General features: G+C 49.7%; 2 protein-coding genes across 4 annotated transcripts; both read left to right on the forward strand.

Annotated features, from left to right (window-relative positions):
* The first annotated feature begins 176 nt into the window (after positions 1-176).
* Positions 177-6,162, forward strand: CCDC86 (coiled-coil domain containing 86). Its single transcript, XM_006264595.4, has 4 exons — positions 177-522; positions 856-985; positions 3,488-3,562; positions 4,416-6,162. The coding sequence occupies exons 1-4, from the start codon at positions 260-262 to the stop codon at positions 4,533-4,535; spliced, it is 588 nt and encodes a 195-aa protein (XP_006264657.2). The 5' UTR covers positions 177-259; the 3' UTR covers positions 4,536-6,162.
* Positions 6,163-7,197: 1,035 nt separating this feature from the next.
* Positions 7,198-14,612, forward strand: LOC102564970 (acyl-coenzyme A amino acid N-acyltransferase 2). Of its 3 annotated transcripts, none has more exons than XM_014593457.3 (4): positions 7,198-7,361; positions 10,736-11,223; positions 13,327-13,529; positions 13,915-14,612. In XM_014593457.3, the coding sequence occupies exons 2-4, from the start codon at positions 10,761-10,763 to the stop codon at positions 14,509-14,511; spliced, it is 1,263 nt and encodes a 420-aa protein (XP_014448943.1). In that variant the 5' UTR covers positions 7,198-7,361; positions 10,736-10,760; the 3' UTR covers positions 14,512-14,612. The 3 variants fall into 3 exon arrangements, with proteins under 3 accessions (XP_014448943.1, XP_014448944.1, XP_019340835.1); XM_014593458.3 differs by lacking the exon at positions 7,198-7,361 and adding an exon at positions 9,269-9,401; XM_019485290.2 differs by lacking the exon at positions 7,198-7,361 and adding an exon at positions 9,422-9,501.
* Positions 14,613-24,836: the final 10,224 nt, after the last annotated feature.

Below are 24,836 nucleotides of genomic sequence, written 5' to 3' on the forward strand. Positions count from 1 at the left end.
CTGAGGAGAGAAGGGCTGCGTGCCCCTCTCAAACATGGCAGACGTAAGCAGAGGGACCCTTTCTGGTGCCACTCCCAAAACATGGCGGACGGGGACGGATCCTTTGCCGGTTGCCCTCATAAACATGGCGGCCACCATGCTAGTGCCCCTTACAAACATGGTGCCTTGAGCATGCGTAGAAGAGCGGAGAGGCCGCGGTCGCGCCCATGACGTTAATGTCTGGCGCCTGCGGCCCGCAGCTCCACATGGGGCTGGCAGCATGGATCATCCCCGGCCTGCAGCGGCCCCGACGTTGCTCCGCAGGAGCCGGAGGCTGCGGGGAGGGGAACCCGAGCCGGGGCGGGCCCCGAAGGAGCCCTCGGCGGAGCAGATGAGTGGGGCAGTGGCTGTCCCGGGAGAGGGAGAGGGCCCTGGCCCTGGCCCGCAGAGGAAGCAGCTGGCCAGGAAGGGCAAGGAGGCGATGGTGATCCCCAAGGGGAAGCCCAAATCCGGGCGGGTGTGGAAGGATCCCGGCAAGAAAAGGTGCGAGGGGGGAGCTGTGGGGGAGGGGGAGGAAGAGGGCTGCAGTGGGGCTGGGAGGGAGCCCGGGGAGGGATAGTGTTGTCAAAGAGGGAAGCCGGCTTGCCTGGAGAAGGAGGAAGGGCTGGGGTGAGCATGGGGGGCTGTGTTAGGCTGGGCAGGTTCATCAGCGGTTTGAGGGGATCAGTATCTGTCCCGGTGAGACTTCCTTTGGTGCGTTAAAGACGGCCTGACCCAGCAGCTTGACTTGTCCTAAGCAGGAACCTGCCCCCCCTTCTGCCTTGAGGCCTGCCCTGTGCAAACGGGTAGGAATGCTTTCTCTTCCTCTGCGTTCAGGTTTTCCCAGATGACTCAGGACAAGCCCCTCCGTACTTCTTGGGAGCGGAAGATGAAGGAGCGACAGGAGAAGCAGCTTGTCAAGGATTTTGCCAGGCAATTGCAGGAGGAAAAGCAGAGGGAGCGTGAGGTAACAGAACGGGGGACAGTACTGCATACTTGTTGCAGTTGTCTGTAGGCCCCCCAGTGCCATCGTGATGGTATTAAAGTAGTTCTGTGCAGAGGCCTATAAGGGTTAATGGACCCAAAGATCTCATGATCTCCTTGTGTTGCTCTCCTTATCTGTGACCAGGGACAGAAATTGCTAACATCTCCACCTGTGGTAACCAAGTACATTGGCTGTCCTGTCTCCATTCATTCAGACAGAAAGCCTCCTAGGCAAATGTTCTTCTCTGAGGCCAGAGAAGCCTCCCACCCCAGCTCCATCTCAAACTCGCCTCCATTATAGCTCTAACTGAGGCATCATTTCTGATCTTGAAACTTTCTTTCCCTCCTCCATCCTCTCCTGTGTTCTCGACTATCTGCTGCCAACTCCATGTTCTTGTGCAGTTCCATGTCAGTACCTGGCTCCCTTTTCTCCATCGCCTCCCTGTACTCCAGTTTTTTTCTTCTTTTTTTCTTTTCTCAGGAGATGCCACTTTTTACGCTCTGTTTTAAGAAATGAAAAGTCTTGTTTCAGGACACGTTTGGTCCCTGTGGTACCTTGCATTTGGAAAGGCTGTTTCATAATTTCCCATGGTATAAATTCTGGCACGCTCTTTCCTTAAACATTGGGAGCCAGTGTAGGCAGAGATGGGAACCTGGACTGGATGGACCATAAGTCTGGTCTGGCATGGCAGTCTGTACATACAGAATACCAGTGCTCACTTTTCATGGGATCGAAGAAACACAGTACTGTTTTCTCCATCCTTGAACAGCTCAGTTCTTTTCCCATTCAGTCTCTGATCTGACTGTAAGCATCCTTCTTAAAAACAAAACAAAACAAACACTTGGATGAATTCTAGAAAGGTTGGAAGAACTAGGATGATTTAGTCCAGAGAAGAGAAGACTGGAGGAGGTTTTGGATAAGTCTTCAAACGCATGAATGCCTTTTATATTATAATATAAATAGGCTGGTGATAGACTTCTCTGTGGCTGCAGGAGACAGCAGAAGCAGTAACTGTCTTAACTATAGCAAGGAAACTTAAGTTAGATATTAGGGATGGCTTTCTAAATATAAGGATGATTAAACACTGAAATCAATTACCTGGAGAGGCTGTGGAGTCTTCATCACTGAAAATGTTTAAGAACAGGTTAGACATACTTGGATGAGTTGGTTTAGACAGGGATAATCCTCCCTTCAGCAGAGGTTGGGTGTACTGATTTCCTAAGGGTACTTCCAGGCACACATTTCTATGATTCTAGGCCATTACGTGGATTTTTCCTTCCTCATTTAGCGCTAGCCACTGTTTCTTATCCTTCACAACATGTGATTTTATCATATTGCTCTCTTGTGAAATTGCTGTTCCATTCCCTACAAGAAGTGGTATCAGTTATTTGGATCCTAGCAATTTACCTTTCCAGTGTAGGAGAAATTTGTGGCACAAAATCCGAATAACTTGTTTACATGCATGTCCTTGAACAATGAGGGTCACAAGTGTGCAGGCCAGATCCTTTCTTCATAGAATCTTCAGCCCAACATCAGTTTGGTCCCAGGGTTCATCTGTTTCCTCAGAACTGAGCTAAGGAAGAAGCAAAGTCTCTTGGTGCTCACAGCTTGCTTCATCTTTTTGACCACCAGAACCTTGCAGAGCCTAAAATTAACTGAGTAGTTTCAAGCGTTGGGAAAACAAAGAACTTGGATGACTGCAGCTGAGTCACCTGGTAGCATCTGCTAGGCACACTTTTGAGGAATTAAACTGTGGCACCTGCAAAAGCCCCACATGATACAAAATGTAGCCCATATGCTTGGCAACACAGGTCCTTTATATACAATTTATGCATAGATAGTCTCCACACTGGATCCAGAGTCCAAATCAAGGTGCCTGCCCTGCCATTTAGAGCTTTCCATGGGACTTCCTCTGAATAGCTGAGATCCACTGTTTCCACCCCACCCAGTGGCCATGACCTCCCACCACAGCTCCAGTCCACAGAAACAGCAAAACAATCGCCTAGTGGGAGAATTCCCTGAATAAAGCAGTCCGAATTTCCACAGCAAATGGCCCAAGACTGTAAAGCTCACTGCCAGCTTTCCCTCAGGATGGCACTCCGCATACAGATGCACTCAACAAATATTATTAGCAGCCAGTTACAGATCAGAGCCCTGATGTGCTTAGTGATGAACCAAAAGACTGCCTCAAACTTTTGCTTAATGAAGCTTTTTTTTTTTCTCTTCCGTGCTGAGGAGTCCAGGAGAACATTTTCTGTCCTTAATTGGGAAAGGTGCCCAGTTATTATAGTGAAGAAGGTGCTCTCAAAACTTCTGAGATGAGGGTTTCTACTACTGTATTCCCTGCCTTCCCTGCACCTCATGGCCTCATTAAGCCCTCCAGGTCATCCATTTCATTTCAGGTCTCACCCATGTACTATGTCCTCCTTGGACTCTTCCACACCAGGGTCTAAACATCATAATCTGTCTTTCCTATTTGTGCAGGCAAAGAAACAGCGCCGGGAAGAGAACTTGAAGCGACGCCTGGAAAATGAGCGCAAAGCAGAAATTGTGCAAGTGGTGAGTCCTGATATCTAATGCCTCCTTCAAGGGATGCCAAACGCTGATGCATGAGGAGGTAGACTTTGTCCCTAGGTAGCGCCTCTTCCCCCCACCCCCTTTTCTTTTTCTCTTGTGTGTTCTTTGAGTGTCATCTGCTGCCCCGGGAAAGCCTGACTTGTGTTTAAGGCACACAAGTCAGATATTCCTAAATTGGTGGGCTCCACCTGGTTCCCTTGGCCTCCGTGATGAGACTCCAACTGTTGCCGCACATCACGGGCAGGAATAATAGAATGTAGAGGCACCAAGAGAGAAATCCAACTGGGCACTGACAAACATTTCTTCCCTTTGGGAGCTAAACATGGGGAATAGTATCCACTGGGGGTGGCAGGAGCCTCACTAATATAGAGCTCTGAACAGACTGTGGCAACCAACTTGGCCCTGGGATGTGGGATGCGCTGACTGCTGTACTTACTACAGCTACTTGAAAAGATTGCTTGGAAACAGTTCTTGTTTAGCTGAATGAAAGCTCAACTTTTTATAAAAACGTTCTAGGGGAAGCGCCTGTTTTTTTGGCAGGAAATCTCTAACTAATTTTTATTTTGGGCGTGCCACCACAGGGTCTCGAGAGATGCGGTCCAATTGCCTCTTGTCTCAGTTCTGTTCCCTGGGCTGAGCCCCTCTGCTAGGCTACATCACCCAGGAGGCACTGTGCCTATAATGTAGTGCTTCCCCCTCTTTACAAAAGGAAGCCCTGGTACATCATGGGAGATGCAGTGTGCCAGTGCTCCCATGCAGGTGGTTTGTCCCACATCATTGACATTCCTCTGTAGTCATGGCTTATGGACTTGTTCTTGCTCTCTCTCCACTCCAGATCCGGAATCCCCTGAAGCTGAAACGTGCAAAAAAGAAGCAGTTGCGTCGTATTGAGAAGCGGGACACACTGGCCCTGCTGCAGAAGCACCAGGTGCAGCGCAAAGCAGCCAAGGAATGAAGCGGCACAGAGGGAGACAGCGGGGCAGGCATTTTTTTTTTTGGAGCCTGTCTGTCTCAGTGATGTTTTGCAGCTCTGCTGTCCTGCTCACCACCAGCTTATACCTCATGCTGAATGTTGGCCCCTATGGGTCTGAGATGTTGGCTGATGCATTATACTGGGGAGCTGGGATTTTCTTCCATAAATTGGGCAGGACACCCTCATGTAGGGCACTGGGAACAAGCCTCTGCCTCAGGGCTTGGAGAACTGAGCCGTCATATAAACTACTGACACAGTGGCTGGTGGGGAGCCTTAGCTTTATGAATCCTCTTGAGCTTTGAGTGTTCTCCTTTGTTTTCAAATTAGAGACCAATAGTATAGGACCAGGGATGTGTGCCCCTCTCTTTGAGTTTGCCTTAGTGAATGCTTTGTGCTATTCACAGAAGATTTAAAATTGCCTTCTAGGCTTCATTGTCATGGCCTGCCAGTGCTTTGGGCCTCTGTGATTCTCTTCATTTTTTTTTTAGTGGACTTTCACTTTGCTTTCAGGCAATAGGGCTGATGTCCCTTCTCACCTCAGTTCTTGCATTTGTCACCTCCCGGCACTTGTGTATTTGAGATGAGATCCTTGCCATTGCAAGACGTCAGCTTCTGTGCTGCAGTGGACAAGAAGCCCAGCCACTAAATGAGATGGTGGGCTTTTTCCTTTGGCGGTTCTTCCTCACTGGAAATTAGCCTGAAATGACTCACCACCTTGTGAAGGGTTTAAAGAAAGAGCTGGGGGGTGGTGATTGGGTGGGATTGTATGTGTGAAACAGCTTTGTGGGTCCCTGAGATGAACCAGAATGGAAGCTACTGAAAAAATAGCTTCTGCTCTCCTATTCATTCAGAAAATTCTGAGGTGCCAGATGTAGGTGTGTATCATGGTAAGATGGAGTGTTTAAAGGGCCCTTTCTTTAAGACAAAGTCACTGAGGAGAAGTTGAGAATGATGGGAGGGAAGGGGATAAACTAAGAAAACCTATGGGGTGGGATTGGGGAACCTCAGTGTAAAGGATGAACAGGGGTAGGAGGGAGGCTTGGTGAGCTATAAAGAAGTACCTGGATGGAACGGGATTGTAGGGGAAGGGAAATTTTGGGACAGGTGAATAAGAGTGTGCACAAGGGATTGCATGGATTGAGCAAGTTGTAGCTGTTTCTGAGGCTGCTTCAACCTGTGGGTTCATTCATAGCTTGCAGAATAATGGGGTACGAACCTTTTTGGTTAATACATGCTTGTGTTCTTTGTGGACAAATTCTGGGGACCTGGGTTCCCTACCAGGCACAGCCCAGTTTGAGACACCCCAGCACAGCTGTTATTCCAGAGCCATGAATTTTGCCCCTGTGTAAGTTAACACCATGGCTATCTTGGAAATCATTCTCGGCACAGCCCCACCAATTGACTTTCCAACACAGCCCAAAAGGGAGGTGGAATACTTCAGGGCCTGACCCTGGATTGAAGCCTGGTTGCGGTATGTGCTGTATGCACAAAATTGCCCTTTGGCTGTGAAGCTCTGACAGTCCTCATAGACAAAGGGGGGAAATGAGTATATATCCTAGTTACCCAGTCCAGTGGTCTGTCTATTAAATGTTTGCTGACCCCACCCCCATCAAGAGCTGTCTGTCTCTCTTTGCCTCAGCTTACCTTCAGTAACAACTCCTATCCATGCTTACCACTTTATGCAGGTTAGCAGGGCAGGGAGTCCAGCGTGACATCAGGGTGCTTACCTTTCCCAGGTGTTTTATTTCCCTTGGTAATGGGCATAAGTATTAATCGCTGGGTGAATGGAGACATACAGTCAACAGGGAGGGGCCAGGACCATGGTTGAGGGTGTGTTGCACAGCCTTGAACTTTACCCAGTGAACTGTTGCTTGCAGTACTGGATAATTGCTCTGTTACACCCAGTGTGTTGGAAGAGGCAGACCAAGTCCTAGGCTCTGAAACACAAGCTGTGAGGCCTTTGGGTCAAGCAACATGCTTGAGCAGGTGGCCCATGGCTGAGCCTGCATTTGCAGGGGTAAACGCTTGGGATGGCTAAGTTAAGACAGGGCTGTCTGAATTATAAATTACGGGGGGTGGGGGCAGGGCACGCCAGCAGAGGCCAGGGCCCTGGGAGCCACATGCCCCCCTCTGCTGCACCATGTGCCTTGACTCACCCTTAGCTACTGTGCTGTGCTCTGACACTTGCACGCCACAGGCTGCAGGCTCCCCTGGTACTGCAGGTTGTGCCACATTGTATCACTCTGCCCCCTGGGTCAGGGGCAGAAAGGAAGCTAGAGGAAGGGGGAGCCTGGGGGGAGGGAATGTTAGTCAGGAATTACATGCATTAGAAGAGTTGTAGGGAGCCCGTGGCTGAGATAGCAGGGAGGCTTGTGTCAGGAGTGAGAGGCACCAAGAAAGCTGTGGTGGGAGCTCAAAATTAAGATTGGAGAGGGCTGTAGGTCAGGACTGAGAGACTATTGTAAAGCTAGGTTTGGAGTGGAGCCCTTAGCAGAGCTAGGAAGGAGACTGGGGGATGGTTTGAGGTTCACTGACACCTCAGTCAAGCTGAAGTGGCCTCTGGTTCATATAAAGCTCCACCTCTGATTATCACTTGCGATTAATGATTATCTCAGTTTGCAAGTGCATGCAGATTGTGTGGGGCTGTGGTGCAGAGCAAGATATAAAGAAACACTTGGGGCTCTCCTTTCACACACCTTTCACATGCTCCAGTGAGAGGGAGGGGAGAAGGGGGCTGCTGCTGCCTTGTTTTTACAACAGAACCTGGAGATTTCAAGCAAACAGCCCAACTACATCCCTTCCTTTACGGTAAGAAAGGAGAGGCTTGATCTTCTTGGGCAGAGGGAATCAGGTTTACCTATGACAAGGAGGTTTGGAGTCCTTCTTCCTTGGTACTGGAGCTCCTGGGGTCTAGGCCTAGAATGAGGCTAGAAAAAGAGCAGGCAGAGGGGATTTGCAGATCAGCCTTTCCTTTCCACTGGCCCAAGCTTCTGTGTTCAGGCCTTGGGGCATCTTGTACTATATACAAGCTGGTAAAGGTGGGTGTAGCACAAGCTCCACACCTGTGGGAGCATCTTCCTTATCTGGGGTATTTCACTACATAGCAACAGCCTGGAGACAGGTGAGGGAAAAGGGTGTCTCATGCCCATGGGCCCAGGCATGGGTGACACAAGCAGTCATGGGTCAGGTGTGTACAATTACAAAGCCTAAAATGGGTACAGCTCTGGTGTTGCAAGCTGGGATAGTGGGGGTTGTGGTGGGAGTGGAAGAGGAAGGAGGCTGCCGTGTAAACTGGCTGACCTCAGCCTGAAGAAGGATTTTCAAAGGAAATTGTTCTAGTATAACTTTGGGACATGGGCGAATTTGGTTCAATTCCCACCACTCTCTGATTTGCTGTATAACTTTGGGCAAGTCACAGTGCTTTAATGATGAACTTGAAGGCACCTGGCTGCCTGAGTAGACCTCACCGGCCAGCATTGGAGGCACCAGCACTTGAGGAAATCTCTCTCAGGCACCTAAGGGCTTTAGGGGCTAGGCTGGGCAGTTAAGGCTTCTCCCAGACTGAGGTAGGATATAGGTACCTCAATCCTGTGTCATGCACCTAAATCCTTTAGAGTGACCTTGACTTTGTGCTTCAGTTTCCCTATCTCTGCAATGGGACTAACAGCCCTCCTCCCTCACAGGTACTTTGAGAGGATAAACACATTAACGATCCTAAGGGGATTAGATCCTCTGGTGATGGGTGGGGGGGTCTTGCAATAATGCAAGATACATACGGGTTCAGCAGTGACCCCTGCATCTTTTTGCCAGGGATCTGCCCCCTGGTTGCAGTGAGCTGTGGGTCAGCAGACTGAACGCACCCCTGCCTGAGGAGGCATTTCTCAAGCTGGTCTCAAGGTCACAGGACCATGGGAGCTGTAAGATGCACTGCTGAGCAGAACCGTGGAAGGGGCAAGGCAGGGCTGAGTAGGCCGCTGCTGATGTCTTCATTACAGAGCACTCAAAACCCTGGCAGCTAAATAATTTCAAAGGGCCCAAATAATTCCCTATACACCAAACGAAAGGATCAGGACATCTGCTCCATCTCTCATGAACGCTTAGGCAGCCACATTCTTTGGGTAAATCTGATGTCTTTTACTAGACCAACTAAAATAGTTGGATGTATAGTTGGAATATAATTTTTTTTTCAACTATTTTACTTGGTCTAGTAAAAGACATTGGATTTACCCAAAGAACCTGGCCTGCTTATGTCCTTAGACCAACACGGCTACAACCTATACTTGTGAACACTTAGGCACTAAGCAGCTGTGGGAAAGGAAGGAGCTGAAGGACTGGGGCTGGTAATTCAGGTTTAGCTGCTGGCTCAGGCCCCGTTGTCCTAAGGCTTTTTCTTTTCCCTGAGACAGGGAGGTGGGTCTGGCTATGTGGAGCCAGAATTTGGCAAGCAGGGAAGGGAAACAGGCAGACACTTGTTCTGGCTGTGGCATTCTTGTGATTTCTGCAGCCAGCTCCAGCAGCTCTGGAGGAAGCTGACAGGATGAGGTCTTGCCCGGATCTGTTTTGGGCTGCTGCACAAGGCTGGAGATCTGCTCTGCTGGGTGTTTTTATTCCCTCTTTAAACATAGATCGGCACCCGCTGGTGCTGGAACAGTTGCCTGAGAGGGAGGAGTGTGTTTGCAACATGACCCCGACATGGTCAGGTGACAAAGGTCCATCCCCATTCCCCGCCTCTGCCTGCCTGTTTTGCTGCTGATGGGGTCTGTGGGGAGCAGCAGGGTTTGTAAATGAACAGCAGCAGACCTGCAGCCACCTTCCCTGCCCGCACGGTCTGAGGGCAGGACCCAGGAGGTACCCCAGCTCCTATGCACTGGCACTGATCAAGGAGGAGGGACGGGCGGAGGAGGGCTCTGCTTGAGGAGGAGGGCCCTGCTGGAGAATAACTCTGAAGGTCTCGAAAGAAAAAACGCTGGTGATCTTGAGAAGCAAGGGTGTTTAAGGGAGCTGTAGAGGATCCTTGGTGCTGAGGGCAGTGGGGAAAGGAGCCTGAGTGCCAGGGAAGAGGCATACATGCTTTGGGTGGCAGAGGAGAGGCAAGGTTGCTAAGGGTACTATTGAGAGATGCTGGGTTTTTGGTTGTAGCCACATCGGTCTAAGGACATAGGCAGGCAGGGTTCCTTGAGCAGATGTGATATCGTTTATTAGACCAACTGAGTAGTCGGAAAACAGTTCTTGGCAAGCTTTTGGGCACAGTCACCCTTATTCAGGCATAGAGAGTTTCTGCTGTTCTGAGACTCCAAGAAATTAGAGAAGCTAAAAGTGTGGCAGGATGTTAGTAAGAATGTAAATAGGTAGAAATTAGAAAGACAAAAGGTGAAGTGGAGAAGGGAGGGGGAAGAGGAAGGGGAAGAGATGCTGGTGTTCCAGACAGGATGGCTTGCCCTGTCTTCCCTGCGCCTAAGAGCTCGTCCAAGTGCCCCTGCAATGCACTCAAAGGGCCCTTCACAAGGACAGAAATTCCTTCTACAGCCACACACCCTGCCACAGGGTAGCTGTTAGGAGCAAAGAAAACCACCACGATAATGCTGGTCCACCTGGTTTTACTGTACCTGGCAGTCCCCTTCATCCAGGTCTTGGATGACTTGGTGTAGTTTAGGGTGGAGATGTGTCCACTGTACTGTGGGGAGGCACCCCTGCAAGAATATACTATAGCTTCCTAGTGGGTGGATCTTGGCTACATAATTTATGGTGATGAGGGATTGCTCTCAGTCTCTTCCTCTAGCTTCTCCCTATGGCCTTTTGGCCAGAGGGCAAGCAAGACTAGGGGGCATTTGAACCCCAAGGCCCCTGGGCATGGGGTTTGCATCTAGGATGCCTGCCATAGATATGGAAGTATCTGAAGCCCCAGGCTGAAGAGTCTGGGAGGAAGGATACTGGCCAGTGGTAGCACCACGCACACTTGAACAATTGAGTTCTGCTCAGCTGATAGAATTCAAGACTGATTTGGCTGATTTGGCCTAAAACACAAAATTATTAAAAAAAAAAAAAAAAAAAAAAGACAGATGAGACTGCTGCAATATCCCCTACCACTTCAAAGCTGTCCTAGCTTCTCCCACTGCTAACACGTCCATATCCATTTGCTCTGTCTGCCCTCCTCCCCTGCCCCCTGAATCCCCCTTTCTCAGGTCTTGAGTCCAGTTTCCGTCCATCATGATCCAGCTCACGATCACCCCCAAAACTTCTCTGGCTGACCAGCCAGTGAAGATCCATGTCTCCGGCCTGGCCCCAGGGCTGCTGGTGACTCTGCAGTCATCCCTGACAGATGAGAGGGGTATAACGTTCCAGGCCAGAGCCTTGTACCGGGCAGATGAAGCTGGGCAGGTGGATTTGGAGAAGGCTGCTGCCCTGGGCGGCGACTATGCAGGCGTGTGGCCCATGGGCCTCTTCTGGTTCCTCAAGCCAGAGAAGCTGTTCCAGCGGCTAATTAAAAAGGATGTGATGGGCAGCCCCTTCCAGGTCCGAATTGATCTCTTCGACTCCTTTCTCCTGATGCCTCAAGTCCAGGCAGAGCCTGTGGCCAGTTGCACTGTGGAGAGGTGGTATGTGACCCCTGGCACACAGCGCATCCCAATCAAGGAGGGCAGAGTCCGAGGGACCCTTTTCCTGCCGCCAGGTGAGAAAACTGCACCGTTGTGTCCTTTCCTCCCCCTTTCCCAGGAATCTTTTGGGGAACTTCTTCCCTCCCAGTTCTTGGGCTTCTCCACTCTCCTCCTTCCCCTATACAGGCCCTTTGTGCCTCTTTCTCTTCACCTCCACTTACCATCCCAAAGGATCAAACTCCCCACCCCTACCGCAGGGCTGACCCACATTGGGTAAAGGGTAAAGCCACTGTCCCTGACTCCTACAGTGACAGAGGGTTAGCAATCTGCCAACATGTCAGCCTTTGTATTCCACGTAAGGAAGACTGGTCCCCAGTCCCTGACTATGTCTTTGATGCCTGCTGAAGCTTCCTCCCTGATCCCAGCTGCTTGGTGTTTCACAGTCTGAAGGCTAATCAAACCAGGCTGGGTCTATACAATCCTTAGGTGTAGTAAGGCTGGGGAGTTGTGTCAAAACTTAGGGAAGCCCGAACGGTTGGTTCATCATCTGGCAGAAACTGCAAATTCTTCAGTTCTAGGTGGAGGATGTTCATCATTGCTTTGAGCATACAGACACCTTGGTCTGTGCCTCTGCAGGGGACATAATCTCTTTCAACCAGGAACTTTGCTTTAAAGCAGGTCAAGGCTTATTGCAACCCCATATAGAGAATATTCCCAGAAGTTCAGGGCCAATAAATAACCTTCCCAATTAGTCCCTGAAATAAGAGCCTGGTCAGCTTTAGGAGATTCATAGATTTCATAGATATTAGGGTCTGGAAGAGACCTTATAGTTTCTAGGGTCAGAAGGGACCTGAACAGATGATCAACTCCAAACCCCTGCCCTGGGCAGGAATGAGTACTGAGATCATAATACCCCAGCCAGATATCTGTCCAACCTCCTCTTGAAGAGCCCCAAGGTAGGGGAGAGCAGCACCTCCCTTGGGAGCCCATTCCAGAGCCTGGCAGCCCTAACTGTAAAGTAATGCCTCCTGATATCAGGTCTACATCTACTCTCAATCAATTTGCAGCCATTATTCCTTATTATCCCAGCTGGTGCCCAGGGCAACAGAGCCTCATCTATTTTTCACTGGTCCCCCTGGTGAGCTTACAGATGGCCACCAGCTCTCCTCTCATAAAACAGCATCATCGAGTCCATCCCCGCTACCATAGGCAGGAAGTCTGCTGGGGTCAAATGATCCCAGCAAGATAAGCATCCAAACATTTTTTAAACAAGTCCAGAGTAGCAAGCACCACCAGAGTGCAAGCACCATCTCTGGGGGGAATCTCTTCCAGACCCTGGACTGTAAAGAAGTTTTTCCTTATGTCCAGTCTAAATCGGCCTTCCAGAAATTTGTGTCCATTAGACCTTGTTATCCTTCGGCGGGGCCTGGTGAACAACTGTTCTCCCAGATCCTGGTGCACACCCCTCATAGACTTATAGGCAGCCACCAAGTCCCCACTGAACCTTCTCTTCTCCAGACTGAAGAGTCCCATGTCCCTCAGCCTCTCCTTGTAAGGCTTGCTATCTTGGCCTTTGATCATATGGGTGGATCTCCTTTGGACTCTCTCAAGCTTATCCACATACATCCTGAAGTGGGGGGCCCAAAACTGGATGCAGTACTCCAGCTGCAGCCTCACTAAAGCTGAGTAAAGCAGGAGGATGACATCCCTGGTTTTGCTTGAGATGCCTCGGTGGATGCATGCCAGAATTTGATTTGCTTTGTCAGCTACAAAATTGCATTGGTGGCTTACATTCAAAATTTGCAACTAGCTTAAATACTGTGAGAGGAAGGGAGGGAAGGAGGAAAGTTGGTTCTCTGGATTCTGCTTTCTGGCTTCACAGCTTGAAGAAGTTGCATTTTCAAGCTTGTTTTATTTTCTTCAAGCCCTGGGACTAAAAACTTACTTAAATTCTAAATGCTGAAATTCTCAGGAGCTGGGGCTTTGAGGAAAATGCTGTATGTCCTGAGATGGCTTATCAAACCATGAGAGCTGTCAATTGTCCCCTCCTGCTGGGTCCCCAGTAAGACCTCTCCTTCAGTGGAGGGTTGGTTTGCAGCCTTAAGACCCATAATAACCATCCTTATCTGGGCTGTCTGACCTTTGTCCCCAATGCCTCTGTCCCTTGTTCTTTTCAGGGCCAGGCCCGTTTCCAGGGGTCATTGACATGTTTGGTGGTGCAGGGGGGCTCATTGAGTTCCGAGCCAGTCTCTTAGCCAGTCGGGGCTTTGCAGTCCTGGCCGTGGCTTTCTTTGCCTATGATGACCTGCCCCTGGTGCTGAAGGAGGTGGATCTGGAGTATTTTGAGGAAGCCACCAACCTACTCTTGAAGCACCCCAAGGTATGTCCCATGTCACGGACTAGCACCCCCTGAGCCCCACCACTGAGCTACCTTAAGGAACTCCTCCAGACTCCCACTTCTATGTTTGATTGCTCTCTCTGGTGGGAAGGGAAAGGCTGGGCACTGCAGACTCCCCCTAACCTGGTGTCACAGTACCCCCTGCTGGGTGGGACTGGGCAATGCAGGCTCCTCCCCATCCCCTGATGTGCCAGTTCCCTCTGCTGTGGTAGGCAGGGCTGGGCAGTGTGGGTTCTGCTCCATCCCTGGTGTCACAGCATCCCCTGCAGGCCCTTTCTTTTCCCATTAACTGCTGGGTCTGAATCACAGATTCCCAGCCCAGCAGCAAAGCATAGTTCTAATATGGCACCTCATGGGTTTCTTTCAGGTAAAAGGCCCAGGCATTGGAGTGATCGGGGTGTCCCAAGGCGGCATGGTTGTGCTGTCCATGGCAACCTTCCTAGAGCAGGTTGTGGCTGCTGTTTGGATCAATGGTGCATCATGTATGTATGGCCCCCCCTTGCGCTACAGGGACATTTACATCCCCGCGGTCCCCTACATTCCTGAGAGGCTCCTCATCACGGAAATGGGAGCCCTGGACAACTACCATGTCTTCGGGGACCCTCGTGACCCAGCTCATGCAGCCTCTGCAATTCCTGTGGAGAAAGCCAAGGGGGAGGTGCTCTTTGTGGTGGGGGAAGCTGACCGCAACTTTAACAGCAAGCTATTTGCTGAGTTGGCGATTGAAAGGATGAAGAAGCATGGGAAGAAGAACTACACCCTGCTCTCCTATCCAGGGGCTGGGCACCTAATTGAGCCACCAGGGTCTCCCCTATGCAGCATCTCAGTGATTCGTGGGAATCCCAAGCCTGTGCACTGGGGGGGTGAGCCGGAGGCCCATGCCAAGGCCCAAGAGCATTCTTGGGAGGAGATTATAAAGTTCCTGAAGCTTCATCTTGGATCCTCTGGAACTGGTAACCTGTAATAGCTACAGGAATGTGCTCAGGCAAGCTCTTCCTGCTGCCAAGGGCTGGGGTCTTCTCCCCCACACTCACACCTGATTAACCAATAAATAATGAAAAGAGAGAGAGAATCTGAAGGGTCTACATTGGAGAGTGGGAAGGCAAGAGTGGCACACATATGAACAGGAAGGAAGGGTTATTTGTGGTTAAGGTACAGGGCTGAGATTCAGGAGGCCATGGCTGTACCCTCCAGGCTTGCTACTGTGTTGTGTGGGTGTGTCTTCACCTCTCTGTGATTTGGTCCCTGGCTCTCCAGCATGATCGCCATTGCTGCCCATTACAGGCTCTTCAGTGAAACAGCTCATACAATACCTGCTGCTGTGGGGCCTAGTTTGAGTCACAAAAGGTGTCATTTTGGGACAGTTACAGCTTTGTAGGGAGAAGGAAATGGATGGCCTGACAGCTTTCTCTCTTTCCATGGTTTCTGTCAGCAGAGCCCCCATTGAAAACATCATGTGTGGTAGCAGAAATACTTTTTCTACTGATTTGGCAGCTCCTTGAAGATTAGCTGAGCTAGCAGAAGCCCTCTTCTGTCTCTACTATGTCCACACCTGGATATTTCGCATCTTCTTCAGCCTCTTCCAGCCTGCTGGATTTAGTGGGTTTCTGCTCTGAGCGTGGTCAGTGGAACCCAGAGAAACCTCCTGATCCTGCCAGATCCCAAACTGGTGTGAGCCTGAGCTGAGCTATGGACCTGTGGCCATACCAGTGTTCCCCTCCAAGGTATACTCAGGTCAATCCAAGGTCTATGCTGAAAAGTTGAGCATTTCCCCCCATCCTCTCTCATCTCAGAACAATCTTCTTATGCAGAACTTGAATAACCGTAGATAATTTCAGTCCCCAGTGTCCTCAAAGGCATCTCCCCTCTGAAGGTGTCAGGTGGAAATTCCCTGACTCTCAATCCAACATCTCCAGACCATCAAGGGGCCCCTTGTGCAGGAAGCTGTGAGTGTTTTCCTTCACAGCAACCTCACTCCATTCTCCTCATCTCAAGAGCCCTGTAGATGACCCTGCCGCTCAGCTCCTTCCCTGGCTCAACTCCCGTTCCTCATCCCCTTCCTAATTTGTTCTGCCTTTTCCTCTAAAGCACCTGAGAGCTTACAGTGTCTCGGCTGCCCCCCACCTCCCACCTAGTTGCCTTGTCACTGGCATCCTGGGCCCCTTAGGCATGGCTCCTGTAATGTTCGGAAAACCGCCTACCTGGTAACCATGGTTACTGCTGCTGCATCATTTTGAAACTCACTACGTGGTTGCTATGCCCCCTCCTTGCATCCATCTTGTTGCTATGGCCCCCCTTCTCGCAGCATTCTGGAATCCTTCCAGCTCGTTGTCATGGGCTGTCACTGCCACGGACCTGGATCGTCCTTCTGCATTGTGGTTCAAATGAGCATGCAGCAGCTATTCAGTGAGCATAAACTCTTGACTCATGCTATCAGCTAATAATCGGACTGGCCAATAGTGCAGAGTTAAACACAAATGTAAAGTGTATTTCGGTCCTACTCCTTTTTTATATACATTAGAAGTGCTGGCATCAAGCCCACATCATTGCCTACACATGTTCAACAAGATTTGGTGCCATACACTTACAAGTTCCTGAGCAAAGAACTTATTTAATTACAGCGTTCCTACATAAATTCCCAGGTACATACTGGCTTTGGGCTGTACAATCCTGTACGTTTCTCTTATCTACTGTGGCGGTTTATGCTTATTCTGTCTATCCCATGATGCTCTGGCCCAGACCTGAAATGTTGTGATGCACTCAGCTGCCATCCAGAACTTCAGACTTACTGCTCCTGACACGCGTTATGGCCTACAGCAAACAAATCTCTGTTAAAAATATGCTGGACACCTCCAGCAAGACTGCTAGCTGATTGGGTTGATCTCCAAATGATCCCTCCAGTTGTAGAGGGAGATTTTGTTATCCCACCTACATTTTGGGTGAAGGTAGTAATTCTTGGAGGGAGGAGTTTCATCTTTGTTCACAAGATTTTTGGCCCTGAAGATCTGGTCAATCTGATGGTCCTTGCACCTCCAAAATCATTCAGAAACCTCAGCTGGAGCAGACAGCAGGTTTTGCTCTCTACCCTCCCAATCCTGCAAAGTGATAAATGTACTGATTAACCATTAACAAGCGAGTCATCCCTGTTCACAGCCTTGAAGTTAAGCACTTACTTAAGTGGCTAGTTTAATCCTGTCCTGTGCAGGGGTTTTCCATAGTCAACCTAACATGGGTGCACTGTGACTCTCAGTCTTGTAAACAATTTCCAGATGAGATTGAATGTGTTTTGGTTGGCAGTGTCCTTTTCCCAGCCAGACTGGCTTCCTGCCCCACCTAATGGCACCAGCTGACACTGTTATCAGGCACCCACTTGTGAGAGCCACCTAGTGGCAGTGTGCCATTTGGCCACTAGGGGTCTGCCTGTCCAGTTGATTTCCCCATGCCTTTTCCTCCTCTTTATACCGTTCCAGTAAGCCAAATATACTTCACACCATGTCACGAATAGGAAATCCTTCCCATCCCAAATTTGGCCAGAAGCAAACAGGAGGTGGATGCTATTGCCAATGATTGCTATGATTTGGGAAAAGCTGTAGGACACTTGAACCAGCTGCCCAGGGAAGTTGTGGAATCTCCTTCACTGGAAGAGGAGCCTGGATATGCATGTGTCTGGGTTAGTATAGGAACAGCACATCCTGCATCTGTAAAGGGTACTGGACTAGGTAATCCCTGGGGTCACTTCCAACTCTTATGATTCTTTAAGAGTCTATAAATCCATTTTGTCTGCTGCAACCAATTAGTCTACTGCTGAAATTCTACATTTCTTCCCCAGCCACCATAAGGTATTTGAATTAATGCCTAGTAACTCCTAGGGACCCAAAGCAAGGATTAGGACCCCCTGTATGCTGGGTGTTGTACACACACAATAACACAGAGACTGTCTCTGCCCAAGAAACTTAGCTGTCGAAGGTTCAGACCAGTCGCCCCCAACTTTTGCTGATGCATGAGCAACAATACTGAATAAACAATGCACTGTTAGCAATATATATAGAGAGAGAGAGAGAGAGAGAAAGAGAGAGAGAAACTATTTAGTTGGTCTAATAAAAGATATCACCTCTGCATGACTACAACCAATTTTGCTGAAACATGGAAGAGAGCATATTTTGCTGTTTTGAAATGGAAACTTCACAACTCGTACCAGAAAAGAAGCCAAATCCTACACTTTGCAGGATGGCACATCCTGCCATCTGATACCTTCAGGTAACTTGACTGCTTCAGCCATTGCCTGCTCCTAATTTGCATTCTCACAGAGCAGCTTTTTACAACTGGCTTTTCCACCTAGAAGAAACCTCACCATCTCTGGTTTCTCATTTGCAAGATGAACTTTTTTCTGTACCTGGGAGAACTCCTAAGATCTCTGATTTCTCCTTTGCCTGAAGAAGGGTGTGTATGCTGGAAAGGTGGCAAAGAAAACTTTTTTTTTAACTATTTAGTTGGTCTAATATAAGATATCACCTCTGCCCTAAGAGTTTTGTCTACTGATGCCCTTAGACCATCATGGCTACAACCAGTTTCCCTGTTAGCAATATCACACTTTGTTGCCCTTGTCCCCCTGAAGAAACATGGGGCTGTGGTACGCACAATCTCCCATTGCTACAAGCGCTGTTGGAAGGTCTTGTGGGCTGCTGGCTACTCATGAATCATGGCTGGGCCCCAGTGTTTAGATAATATGCAGTAGGGGAATAGACAGATGCAGGAATTGAAAAAGGAAGATTTCAGCAAACCAGCTGTATTGGCATAAGCAAGTAGCCACGCTTGCCACAAAGGATGTGCCAGAAAGGAGTCTTTCATGGATCATCACAGCAGAGGTGACATCAATTCTTTGGAAGTGCAGATGAAAGAAAATAGGGCCATGGCTTTGTGGTCACCAAGTCCTACCTAAGCATAAGAGCTACTGTGGAGAAAATGTGATTCTCCATGTTTGCCTGCTGAGGACAAGTCACCTTTTTGAATTATCCTCCTGTATGATTCTCCCAAAAGCATCTCTGTGCTGCCTTCCCTGCTGCTCCAACCCTAGATATGGGGGGAAAATACCAGCAAAATGCATAAAGTCAATACCTTGTCTTCCTTTAAAAAAAACCTTCCTCAACACTGCAGGCTATGGACATGATCAGTGACTGACAGACCACATTGACAGGTGCAGACTACAAACCTAGCAAAAGCCTGAGTCATGAATTATGTGTACTAAAGCTAGTATACAATCAGCAATCAGTAAGCTTGCATTTAAATCATAAGCATTAGCCTGTAAAGTAGAGTAAGAATCTATTCATCAAGCCCCTAATATTAAATCAGGCCAAGAATGAATAGCAGCTTTTGGAAAACGTGTAACAGCCACTAAAAGTAACAACCAGTGTTTTGCCATTGGATAACAAATTGAGTTATATGTAGTCAGCTAGAATTCGATTGCAGTAATAACCTGTTGTCAGTCCTGGCTACTTCCAAGGAAGTTGTGCTAGGTTGCAGAAGTGTGGCTACAGCAGGCCACAAAGCCTGTGTAGCAGGCTCCTCTAACCCCTGCTATTTAGAGACTACAAGGAGCATTCCCGGATGGTAAGAGGAAAAAAATAAGTCTCTCCCAGAACTGTACTTTTCATAAAAATGCAAATCCCATCTAAATTGGCACCTTCACAATCCATAGAAAAATATGTTCAGTCCAGTTCCCAAAATCTCAATGAAACAAACAGAAAAAAAAGTAACACCATTCAGAATATTTATTTAAATAATCCATGTATAAATATTGGATATCAACAGGGGAAAACTGGAGAAGACCTTAGCAAATTCAAGATGACCTTCTACCTGCCTTCCTTCTACCTTCCCCACTCCTGTGTCTCCCCCAGATGGTATAGGGGAGAATCTGTATTGGGTTGTTGCACATGGCTAGATAGGCATAGAGACTAGGGCTTTTTCTTATGGTATGGGATATAATCAATAACATCAATAAAAGGTTGGGTTATAATAAACATGTCTCTTGCCTCTTTATCCAACTTGAGTGGTAGTAATGCTTTACTTGCTAAGAAGGAATGGTGGATCACTGAAAAATGTAATCACACTTCGATTTGGTGTACAAAAAGGAAACTAACTGTCCCTGAATTCTGTGTCCAAGAAAGCCAACAGTACTGGGTTCTTAGTAACAATACCAATATGATGCCCCCAAGTACCCATAACGTGACTTTAGTTAGTGCAAAGCCAAGACTTCCATGTCCCTGCTGAATTATCGTGATATTATCTCATTCTCTTGTGTGTAATTCACCCATTCCAGCCCATCTGTCATTTAAATAGGTGAGCTGCTTGGGGCAGGGAGTGTCTAGAGTGTTTGTTGTACATCAAGGGTGGGCAAAATAAGGCCTGTGGGCTGGATGCAGCCCACTAGGTCATTCTATCCGGCCCACAGGACCCCTAAAATTTTTTGAAAATTAATATTTCTGTGTCTTTGGTTCCTGTCAAAAGTGACAGGAACTAGGAGCAGTAGGACTCAGGGCTCCCGCAACAGCAGGGGCTCCCCCACCCGCACTCAGCACCAGCTTGTAACCCACTTGCACTGCCAGCCTGGGCCCCACACCGGCTCCGGGATCGCCCATCAGGACTGCACACGGCGGCAGCAACTGCGGCCCCCCCACTTGCAGCGCCAGGCAGTGTTAGCTGCTGCTGTCCACCTGGAGCTTGCATGTTGGGCACCCTAGAGGCGGCAGTGGCAAACACTGCCTGGTGCAGCAAGCAGCGGGGCGCAGCTGCTGCCACTATGTGCAACCCTGACGGGCGAGCCTGAAGCCAGTGTGGGACCCAGGCTGCTGCGCGGGTGGGTTACAAATTGGTGGTGAGCGTGGGGGGAAAAATGGCCCCTCACCTGCCCTGTGGCCAGCGCCCCGTGCTGCAGCTTCTCACAGCCCACATGGAGCTGCCTGTGCCTGCTTAAAACAAAATGAGGGCAGGGGGTACATGGCAGAATGCCCTGCTTGTGCCCCTTGCCCCTCACCCAAAGCCACTGCCCCCGAGCACTGCTCATGACCCTTGCCCCCCAGCCCTGCTGCTCCTTGCCCCCCACCCAAAGCCTCTGCCCCCCAGCCCAGGCTCTGTAACTGTCAGCAGCTACCCAGAACCTGGGCCAGCTGCAAACATCTGCTGCCTCTCCACCACGGCCCCCACCTGTGCCTGCTCGGGACAGTCCCGCACGGGCTGCGAATGACTGCAGCAGGCAGCGCTGGCCATGGGGCAAGGGAGGGGCCACTTTTCCCCACACTCAGCACCAGCTTGTTCCCTGCCACGGAGCAGTGGGTTGGGGCTGTGTGCTGCCCCCTGCCTGTACTGCAGGGCTGAGGGGCACTGGGAGTGAGCGGGTGCACGGGGCCCACCCCAGTGTCCCAGGGCCAGCACCAGCAGGGCCCAGAGCAGGGCAGCAGGGGTACAGGGTCCCAGCCAGCAGGGGCTCTATGGAGCCAAGCCAGCTCCCCTCCTCTCCCTGCTGGTGCAGCCCAACCCGGCTCCACAGACCCTGCCAGCCTGCACCCCACTCTGAGCCCCACCAGTGCTGGCTCTGAGACATTGGTCCCAAAAAGGTGGCCAGGGGGTGGAACACCTGTCAAGGGGCGGGGCTACCCATGTGGCCCTCGACAGCTTGCCAAAATTGGGTAAGCGGCCCTCCGCCCAAAATAATTGCCCGCCCCTGTTGTACAGTCTACATCCCCTCCATCTCCTACTTTCCTGAAGGCTCACCATCATGGACATGGGGGCCCTGGACAGCTTTCACATCTTCAGGGACCCTCGTGACCCAGCTTAGGCAACTTCTGCATTCCCCATGGAGAAAGCCAAGGGGGAGGTGCTCTTCGGGGTGGAAGAAGCTAACCTCAAATTTAATAGCAAGCTCTTTTCTCAGCTGGCAATTGAAAGGATGAAGAAGCATGGGACGAAGAACTATACCCTGTTCTCCTATCCAGGGACTGGGCATCTAATTGAGCCACCAGGGTCTCCCCTATGCAGCAGCTCAGAGATCCATTGGAGTCCCAAGCCTGTTCATTGGAGCAGGGGTGAGCCAGAGGCCCAAGCCAAGCCCAAGAGTATTCCTGGCAGGAAATTCTGAAGTTTCTGGAGCTCCATCTTGGATCCCCTGGGACTAGCAACCTGTAATAGCCATAGGGACGTGGTCAGGCAAGCTCTCCCTCCTGCCAGGGGCTGGGAGTCCTTTTCCCCCCACACATACATGATCAAATCAATAAATGATGAAAACAGAGAGAATCTGTGGGGTCTCCATTGGAGTGGAAAGACACATCCTGTCACACATACAAACAGAAAGGAAGGGTTATTTGTGGTTAAGGTACAGGGCTGGGATTCAAGAGACCATGGCTCCACCCTCCAGCCACTGTGTTGTGTGGGTGCGTCTTCACCTCTGTGATTTGTTTCCTGGTTGTCCAGCATGATTGCCATTGCTGCCCATTTGCCCTACAGGTTCTTCAGGGAAGCAGCTATAGCTCACACAGTACCTGGTGCTGCGGGGCCTAATCTGAATCACAAAGGGCACATCTACACCTGCAATGTGAAGCAATAAACTCCAGACCTTATTGCTCTGGATTTTATTGCTCCCAGGCATGTTGTTTGAACGTGTGCCCAGGACTACAGCACATTGAGCTGGGTTGGAGCATCCACAGCTGTCAGGGAGCCCCAGGGGTAAGCCTGCCACCCAGGGCTGCTCCCCCCCCTCATTCAACATGCTGTGGAGGGGCTGGCTGGGCACAATGCTACAGTGCGGGACTGCAAGTACAAATACTATCCTATTGTGGGGGGTTAATTTGTTTATTGCAGTCTAATAGGTGTGCACATGTAGACATATGACATTTACTGTGAAGTTAATTAATCTATTCCACAGTAAATGTCTCCTGTATATGCACCCAAAGGGCACCATTTAGGGAAGGGCACAGCTTTGCAGGGAAAAGAGAATGGATAGCCTGAAAACTTGCTTCTATTACAGGGATGCTGCCAGCAAAGCCCCCAGTGGAAACATTATGTGTGGTAGCAGAAAGACTTTTTCTATTGACATGTCTGCATCGCATCCTTAAATTATATTAGCTGAGACTGTCTCAATAGCAGTGTCTATACCAGGGGCATCCACTGGGGTTGCTACATTGGTGAGGGGGTCTTCAGTCTTTTCCCAGGCTTTAACACAGATACACTACCAAAACTGTACAGGGTAGACTAGACCTGAGCTTATCAGAAGGAAAATCCCCAGGCTAGGAGGATTAGTTCAGACACAAGGGAATGTGAATCTTCCCATAAGGTACGGGTAAATTCAAAGCAGATTAATCAGCTGCCTTTGGAACATCAGAAACACCCCTCTGCTGCCATATGCCTTGTGTCCATGAGGGGGCTCTGTTCAGCCAGCTATGGTGAGACACCACAATGTAAACACTTCAGTGGCTAGGTCAAGGAAAGGCAATTATTTCGGGTGGAGGGCTGCATACTGAGTTTTGGCAAGCCATTGAGGGCCACATGACAGGCAGTCAGGGACAGATAAATATAATTTTCTACATTTTTTAGGGGCCCCTCGGGCCGGATAGAATGACCTGGCAAGCCGCGTCCAGCCCACAGGCTGCATTTTGCCCGCCCCTGGGCTAGGTCCTGAGGACCACACCTGGTGGTAACACACGTGGAAGTTTGATGCTGCCATGCTGACCTTATGGCCTGGTTTACACTCGCAGGCCTTTGCCACCAGAAGCATGCACTAGGCCTCCATTGCTTGTGGGCGTTCAGCCTCTATTTCTTTATCTGGATGTTGTGTTAGAGACATATCCGCAGAGGATCAAGAACGGAGAGGGACGTGTGATGGACACTGAGTAACAGGCTACACTCCCCTTACACAAGGCTTCTTAATCTATCCATAGTCACTGAAATAAAGGGGCAGCCCTTCTTTATTTTCTCTTTTTTTGATCACCATATTCTTTAACCCCTGCTCTTTGCCTACATTGATACAAGAATTAAAGCTTGATGTTCAAGTCTGCTTTGAGGGTGTTGGAGGAGAAGTGGGTAAATAATCCTTCCTTCCTTATGGTAGGTACTGGTCTAGGCTTTCACTACAGAAACCTGGCACATCTAATTAATAATGTCACACCAGCCTTGGGTAAATAGCCAACAACTTTGCTCCTACCAACCAGCCATGCCCCTGGGGTGAGCTGAGCTAAAATAATACATCCAGCCAGAGCTGTTTTTCTTGTAGTTGAGGTTTAGTGCTTACAAGCTTAGAATGGATTTTTTATTAAAGGGACAGGGTCAGGTGGAGAAAAAAAAAGGAGCCTACACTGAGAAAGTCCCTATGCTGTCCTATTTGAGCCCCTTCTGACCAAAAGGATCTGAAGCATGTAACTGATGTTTTCACCCCTGTCTTGTGATTTCCATTTTGCCATCTCACTCTAGGATCCAGTGTCCCAGCTTCAGGCTGTCAAGACCTGGAAATTTTAATTTCATCCTCTCAGGGGCAAAGGCAAAGGGTCCTCCTGGCAGCCTGGGGCCATGAGTCTTCCAGGAGGGGCTAACATGCAGGTTGTAGGCCCTTGCCCAGCTGCTACTCCTCCCATCACTTGGCCTGCTATGCCAGTTGCAGTTTGCAGGCTCCCCCTCTCCTTCCAGCTTCTGCTTCTTGCCCCCGACTCCTAAGGGCAGGGCAGTGAGAGGGGGTCTGAGGAGGGTCTGTAGTCAGACTATGCACAGTGGGGGCACAGGAGCTGGGCTGCCAACACAGCATGAGGAGCTTGTGGAGGGGACCAGCTGCCTATGTGTGGCTGGGGGACCTTGGAAAGGTGTCCCCTCCAACATGGTCCATGTTGTATGCGGCTTGGAGTGTCTGTGGCTCCCCACCACCCAAATTTTGGACAGCCCTGTACTAAGGCAAAGCCTGTTTTCATTGCAAGTTCCAGAATAAGAGCCCCTTCTTACAGCAATGGTAGCAGCTACAATGCAGACCGGTAGCTAAATGGGATCTTGTATGAGCCTTGAGGTCTGAATTTGGCTTAGAAACATGGTTATCCCCCTTCTAAGCATCAGGCTCAACTGAGCCAGAGCCATGCTGGGTAGAACTAGGAAAGAAGTAGGGCAGAATACTGGTGACCCTCAGAAATGCAGAGGGCTGATTTAACCACTAGCATTACTTGTAGCAGCCTCAGGCAGCTCTGAATTGTGGTGGCAAGGTTCAGCCCCCCAGGGACTGTTATCCCAGCCAGGGACTGCCAGATCAGAGCACCCTGTGAATAT

Source organism: Alligator mississippiensis, chromosome 2 (genome assembly GCF_030867095.1).
Source record: "Alligator mississippiensis isolate rAllMis1 chromosome 2, rAllMis1, whole genome shotgun sequence".
NCBI classification, from domain to species: domain Eukaryota; kingdom Metazoa; phylum Chordata; order Crocodylia; family Alligatoridae; genus Alligator; species Alligator mississippiensis.

Excerpts from the sequence above, each read along its gene's own strand:
- CCDC86 (XM_006264595.4), top strand. The coding sequence starts at position 260 with ATGGATCATCCCCGGCCTGCAGCGGCCCCGACGTTGCTCCGCAGGAGC. Across the intron at positions 986-3,487 it reads AAAAGCAGAGGGAGCGTGAG|GCAAAGAAACAGCGCCGGGA; the intron begins GTAACAGAACGG and ends CTATTTGTGCAG. Across the intron at positions 3,563-4,415 it reads AAGCAGAAATTGTGCAAGTG|ATCCGGAATCCCCTGAAGCT; the intron begins GTGAGTCCTGAT and ends TCTCCACTCCAG.
- LOC102564970 (XM_014593457.3), top strand. The coding sequence starts at position 10,761 with ATGATCCAGCTCACGATCACCCCCAAAACTTCTCTGGCTGACCAGCCA. Across the intron at positions 11,224-13,326 it reads GACCCTTTTCCTGCCGCCAG|GGCCAGGCCCGTTTCCAGGG; the intron begins GTGAGAAAACTG and ends TGTTCTTTTCAG. Across the intron at positions 13,530-13,914 it reads TACTCTTGAAGCACCCCAAG|GTAAAAGGCCCAGGCATTGG; the intron begins GTATGTCCCATG and ends GGTTTCTTTCAG.